The sequence below is a fragment of the Helianthus annuus genome, chromosome 1 (assembly GCF_002127325.2).
Source record: "Helianthus annuus cultivar XRQ/B chromosome 1, HanXRQr2.0-SUNRISE, whole genome shotgun sequence".
NCBI classification, from domain to species: Eukaryota; Viridiplantae; Streptophyta; class Magnoliopsida; order Asterales; family Asteraceae; genus Helianthus; species Helianthus annuus.
The window spans coordinates 88,618,435-88,624,848 of NC_035433.2; the positions used below are offsets into that span (position 1 = coordinate 88,618,435).

Here is a 6,414-nt window from a genome sequence, read left to right on the forward strand (position 1 = left end):
TTTCAGATCTCCGATGATGGTGTTTAGTTTTAAGTCTTTTTGTTTGAATCCTATTTTGTTGTAAATTAGTATGTGTTTTATGTGGCTTGTTTGATTGGGTCGAAGGTTTACTTTTTACATGTTTCATATGAATGAATGTTCCTCAATTTTGACTTGTAATTTGGACGATGTTGTTTTTGAAATAATGCTTAATGTTTATAAGCTGTGTTGATGACTGTATGTATATTCATCATTGACCATCCACCTTTCACCACCAGAAATTGGCTTATACACTTGAAATGGTCGCCAGAATAACGGGTAGCGGCAATTCGGAGTGAAGGGTGGGGTACAGTGGTGAAAGGTAGATGGTGGTGGTGATGAAAGGTGGAGATGGTGGTGGGGGTGAAGAATTAGGAAGAAGAGGTGTGTTTGGATTGAAGATGAATCTAAATACGAGGAAGAGGAGGTGTGTGTTGGATTGAAAGTGGTTATTGATTTAAAGTTTATTTTTTAATAGTAAGGGTATATAGGTCTTTTCACACTCACTTAACAGAAAATACTAACCTCCATCCGCGCCAGGGACCATATGGGAACGAAATTGAAAAAGTTGGGGACTATAGCTGTAATTTTAGAAAGTTAGGGACTAAAGGTGAAAAAAGGCCAAACCACAGGGACTATCCGGGCATTTAACTCAAATTTTAAAATATGCGTGTATTTCATACTCGTTTTTCCTACAAATGAATGGAACAACACAAATAATGTTATGATCGTATTCATTCGTTAAAGAAATAATGTGTTTATAAACCGTTTATAAACACTTATTGAATGGGATTTTCTAGTTGTTTGTTCATTTAGAAAATGAATGTGTTTACGAACACAAATCAAATCAGTGAAGGTGACGGAGGCTAGAGGTAGTTGGCGAAGGAAGCAGCAGTAGGATGTGAAGCAATGAATGTCAATAGTATGCGTCAATGCAAATAACAAGAATGAGAGAGAACGGTGCATAAACATGATGCGTATAGGGTTTTCTATTTTATTTGTTAGGGTAATAAAATAAAAAAAAAGAATTAAAGAATATAAAAGCTTGGATAAAATAAGTTAATGTACAGCAATCTTTAATGTACATCACAAAGAAACGAGCATGCAATGCAAAACATAAACAAGCGAACATGGATAAACGTAAACGATCGAGCGTATTACCGAACGTTCACAAAGAAAATTGAACAAACAAGACCTATGTTCAAGTTCATTTCTTTATTAAACGAACTTCCCGCTGAACAGTTCATGAATGTTAGGATTGTTTGCAGCCCTACCTTCTGGTGCATGGCAAGTTTGGTAACTCTATCTATCATGTTTTAAAGTGGAGGTTACGGGTTCGGGTCTCGCCTGAAGCAAAAATACGTTGGGTTGAGCCATGGGTTTTATCACGATGTACCTCTGGGCAGTGCAGTTTCTCTTGAATGGTGGTGGGCTGGGTCATCAACGATGTTTATGTTTGCGGGTGTAGGTGCCTGTGCCATTAGGTTTACCACAGTAATCGGGGATTTTGTTGGTCGTTAAAAAAATCACATTATGTTAGGTTTTTGTGAGTCCCACAAGTAGAAAACGGTGAAGGGTTCCCAGGATCCCATTCGGTTTTGAATTATTAGTAGAAAACGCATATAGAAACTATAAAGGAACCCATAAATAATTATGAGGTGAACCCATAAAATAAAACTTGGACTGGTCCACTGGTTCGCACCTCTTTTTCCAGTCTCTTTGTCGCGAGTTCTAGTCTGGAACCAAACGTTTTCCAAGTTTGCATTTCTTTTTAAACCTAAATTAATGAATTGGGGCTTTTGACTTTTGGTTAGCACCTCCTTTTCCAGCCTCCTGTCCATCGAAGAAACAAAAGCAGACTCCCACGCAACCACACCATTACCCCAAAATCAACAGCCCCTTCGTGATCGTAACTTCCACCGTCCTCCAACTCCGGCAACCACCGCCTACCCGCCCTTGAATATCTCTCACTCTAAGTGTTGGGTTCGTGGGCTTTAGGGTTAGCCGACCCTAGTTGTTAGGCCCACATAGTTAACTTGTTGACTAAGTAGGAAACCCTAACCTTTTTCTATAAATACATATGATGTAATTGTAGTCAGTGTCATTCTGAAAACAATTGTGAGCATCTAATAAAGTGAAACCCCAGTTGCAACCCGTAGACGTAGGTCACCTTGACCGAACCACGTAACTTCTCGTGTTCTTTATTTTCTACTAATGTCTGTGTGTTTCGCTTCCGCTTGAGCCTACTCTGATCCGATACCTTAACACTAAGGTGTTTTTTCCATAACTTTTTCACTCAATTTGCTAAAATTGTTGTTTGATTTGTTGATTATTGTGTGTAAATTGTTAGAAAATTGCTATATGATTATGAGATATGGTATTTAGTATTATTTAGGTATTATAAATTTGAAACTTAGGCTTACTTTCAGAGCCGTCTTAAAAAATGTTTGAAAATCTTTAGGCCCTGTGCGAACAGAAAATATGGGCCCCTTAAATATAAATTTTTAAAAAGAATATATATAAAAAAATTAAATATATGAAAATGAAGTAATGTTATTTGAATCAACGCCAATGTAACTTGAAAAAATTAGACAATTAAAATAGATAAGAAAGAAAAAGACAAACAAAACTGAGGACACCAACATTAGAACCTGTGTCTTCTTATTATTAAAGTGACGTTCAAACCACCAAACCAAGTGCTTTAGGATGGTATTTTTCAGATTTATTATGTGTATATTCTAACTTTACAATTTAAAACTAATACAAAAACAAAAAAAAATGGGGCCCCAATAGGTTTGGGCCCTGCACCATCACTCATCCTGCACACCCTTCAGGTTGGCCCTGCTTACTTTGTAGTTGATTTTTGTTATTACTTGCAAAATTATTTTGATTTCTGTAGTCTTAATTTCAGTGGATCATAAGTTTGAGATCACAAGTTTGGGAATATTGGTGAAAGAGTGAAAGGCTTAAAATCGTCTTGTGGATACAATAGATGATGAGGCTTTTCTTTCAGAAATACTATCAAAACTTGTTGCACATGTCATACCTAGACAAATCAAATGAAAATGTTAATATTATCAAAACTTGTTGCACATGTCGTATTTTTATTTTTTTTCTTTTTTTAAAATTATATATTTTCTTTACCATTTTTTAATAATTCTTTTTTTAGAACATATATTAATTTATCAATTATTTTTATACTTTTTTAATAATTTACGTTTATAACTTTTTTCTAAAAACTTAAATACGTAGTTGTGCTTGATTTTTCCCCTGACATTCCGTTATAAGTTTTGTTAAAAAAGAAGTTGTACTAAAATAAAGTATTTATTTGATATCATAAAACGGTACGATGATAAACTAAACTGTTCTAATGGTTTGGTTTTCTAAACAACATATTTTATTTTTAAATCACGTTGTTTTACATTATCATTTGCTCAATTTCACCGCAACGCGTGACGTAAAAAATAGTTTAGAATTAAAACAAAGCACAATACACGTCATCATATCATTTATGTATTACATAAAATATATTATGGTAATATTTTAAGATGCATTTTATTTTTTTACTAGCATTGTGTTATTGTGCGTTGCGGCGGTTGATTCATCAAGTATCATATCTAAATATTAACACGGTTGATTGTATATTAACGTGATGCAAAATTTACAATTAACTATAGTAAGATCTAACCTATTGAGATACTTGTTAAGATGGATAACTTATTGGCATGAATCCATCATGTTAGATCTGATACCAAAATATTGGTAAATATCTAATTGAATTACTCAAGAACACACACGGATTTTGTGGTAACAAAGACCACGACTCTTTTCGTGTATCATTGATAAACAAAAACTGATTGAAGCACTACATGTATAATAAATATAAAACTCAAACATGGAAACAAATAAAACAAACAAAATAAACGAAAATATATAGCCTTTGTTAAATAATAAAAGTGAATAAAAGTGAAAATTATCTCTGTATAAAAGAAAAGAAGTTGAATAGTGACAATACATTAACATGAGCTTTGGAGATTTTGCTAACTTTGAGTCTTTTTTTATGGATTTAGTGCTTTGTTAACCAAAGCGGCTGATCTAAACACTTTTTTTACTAAGTTTCTTTTGGTAGATTCTCATTAATTCTTATTAATTTTTTCCATATTTTCCAAACCGAATGGGTTCTGAGAATCTACAAAAGTGGTCTAAATCCACCGCTGGTTAACCAGTCACTTTTTTTGGAGTTTAGTTTTTGTAATCGACAAACTGATAGTGGTATGGAAAACCGCTTTTAACTTTTTACCGAACTGAGCACACGCATATACTCTTTTGGTCATATTTTTCAACTTTTTTTGTTTGCTATAACAAACAAACTGATAGCGGTACCGACCGAGTTCCTATCGTTTTCTTTTACGTTTACCTTTGCTATTTACCTTATTGTTTAATCTTTTCTTTTTATTTTGATTTTTAGAGCAGAACTACGACGCAAATAACATTAAAACATTCAGATATCATTTTATTTGATTTTACGAATTTATTCATTGATTATCATGGTACCATACATAGCGAATTCCAATCGCGTCCCGGCATAACGTGCGGATGACTAGAACCCTAAACTAGACTTAGAAAGTTGAAATGCATCTTCTGTGTGTAGGAACCTTCTGTTTCTTTTGGTTTAATTCCTTTCTCCATTCTTTTCCAATATCTTTTGATATTTTTACTGCATCAGCAATAGCACCATCCAACCCTCTTCTAGTAAAACCAGCTGCATACAGCCCTCCTTTACCCTTCCAACCATTTTCAGAAAAAAAATCTTTATCCTGTTCATAAAAATATAAACTGTCATCAGTTGATTAAAACGATGACCCAAATGCCAAAAAGATTGAATTTCCATGCTTACATGAAGCCAAAATGGGACTTTGCTGAAATACCCAGTTGCTAAAACAACCGAATCAATGTCTAAGATGTGACCGTTAACCAACTCGACTGTTTTCTCTGTGAACCTTTTGATTCCGGGCACAACCGCTATGTCGCCTGACCGGATTTTCTCGAGGGTTCCTATGTCGAGAACCGGGGTCTTTCCGTGGTTGTTTTTGAGTGTGAGTGGACCTAAAGATGGTCGTTTGATACCGTATCGTTGTGTGTCTCCAATTAGGAACCATGCAAAGATCAAGAGAATCTTGTCAACTATCCATAGAGGTAACCATTTCATTAGCATCATGGCTAGATCGAATGTCGATTTGCCCATGATTTCTCTTGGTAAAACATGAACCTGACAAAACTTTGACAAAACTGTTATTCTTATGTAATTTTTCTATCGTTTGTCAGAAAAACTTATGGTTATTTATGCTTAGTTGATTACTCACCGAGCTTCGAACCACCATTGATGGCTTTGCATTGTAGTTAGAGAGATCAAGAGAGACTTCCATGCCGGAATTCCCACAACCGACGACCAAAACCTTCTTTCCTGCGTATTTCTGGCCGGACTTGTAATCTTTTGCATGGATCACTTCACCGGAGAAGTCTTTGAGACCTTCAATATCCGGTATTACTCCTTCTGCGTTTTCTCCGGTGGCCACAACAAGCATCTGGCAGATATACTCCGTCTCGGCCCGGATTGATCCGGTTGTGGAGACGGTCTTAACCCGCCAGAGCTTACATGCATCGTCGTATTTTGCCGATTGCACGCACTCGTTGAACTGCGGCTTGATGTCGAACTTTTTTGCGTAGTTCTCGAGGTAATCGACGAATTGTTTCTTTGTAGGGTACTCGGGATACTCTTCGGGGAATGGTACTTTGGGAAGTTGACAGAATTTCTTCGGGAGGTGGAGTTTTAGGCGGTCATAGGTACGTTTTTGCCAAAGAGAAGCGATACAGTCAGATCTTTCGATGACTACAAAAGGGATGCCTTGATTCTTCAGGCAGGCCGAAATGGCTAGCCCTGATGAACCCGCCCCTACTATGACAGGACCGTTGACCCACACACATCTAGGACCAAAGAAGTTATTTTGCTGTGAGAAGCTAAACATTTTGGCAAATTTGTATGAAATTAATACAAGCAAATAGGTTTCTTGGGGAGATTGGTTAAAGACTTGTTTTCTTTAAGGTTTTTAGGAGTGGAAAGTTGATTGTTGTTGGAGTGAGTTTTGAATGAATTGTGAAAGGGAATGCATATGTGTATATATAGGCTTTACGGGTTGAGGGGGATGGGAGGTGGGGTCACGGTGCCATGTGATAAGGTGGTGGGGGTAATTAATGACTCTTTGAAGGGTGACTCTAAATCATAAGCTAAACACTAATTTTAAATGATTTATTAAGAATAATAACAATTATAATACACGTCATTATATTATTTATGTATTTTATAAGCTAAACAATAATTTAAATTAGGGGTTAGTA

The 6,414-nt window shown here is 35.6% G+C and overlaps 1 protein-coding gene across 1 annotated transcript; it reads right to left on the reverse strand.

Annotated features, from left to right (window-relative positions):
- Nucleotides 1–4,591: 4,591 nt before the first annotated feature.
- LOC110937761 (probable indole-3-pyruvate monooxygenase YUCCA8) lies at nucleotides 4,592–6,144 on the reverse strand. Its single transcript, XM_022180220.2, has 3 exons — nucleotides 5,382–6,144; nucleotides 4,916–5,287; nucleotides 4,592–4,835 (listed from the first exon to the last, which is right to left on the reverse strand). Exons 1-3 carry the CDS (start codon nucleotides 6,042–6,044, stop codon nucleotides 4,638–4,640), a joined length of 1,233 nt encoding a protein of 410 aa, XP_022035912.1. The 5' UTR covers nucleotides 6,045–6,144; the 3' UTR covers nucleotides 4,592–4,637.
- Nucleotides 6,145–6,414: the final 270 nt, after the last annotated feature.

What these genes read in the sequence shown, in the direction of transcription:
- LOC110937761 (XM_022180220.2), bottom strand. Translation starts at nt 6,044, where the DNA reads ATGTTTAGCTTCTCACAGCAAAATAACTTCTTTGGTCCTAGATGTGTG. An exon ending in CAATGGTGGTTCGAAGCTCG is followed by an intron (nt 5,288 to 5,381) that starts GTGAGTAATCAA and finishes AAGTTTTGTCAG; the next exon opens with GTTCATGTTTTACCAAGAGA. An exon ending in AAGTCCCATTTTGGCTTCAT is followed by an intron (nt 4,836 to 4,915) that starts GTAAGCATGGAA and finishes TTTTATGAACAG; the next exon opens with GATAAAGATTTTTTTTCTGA.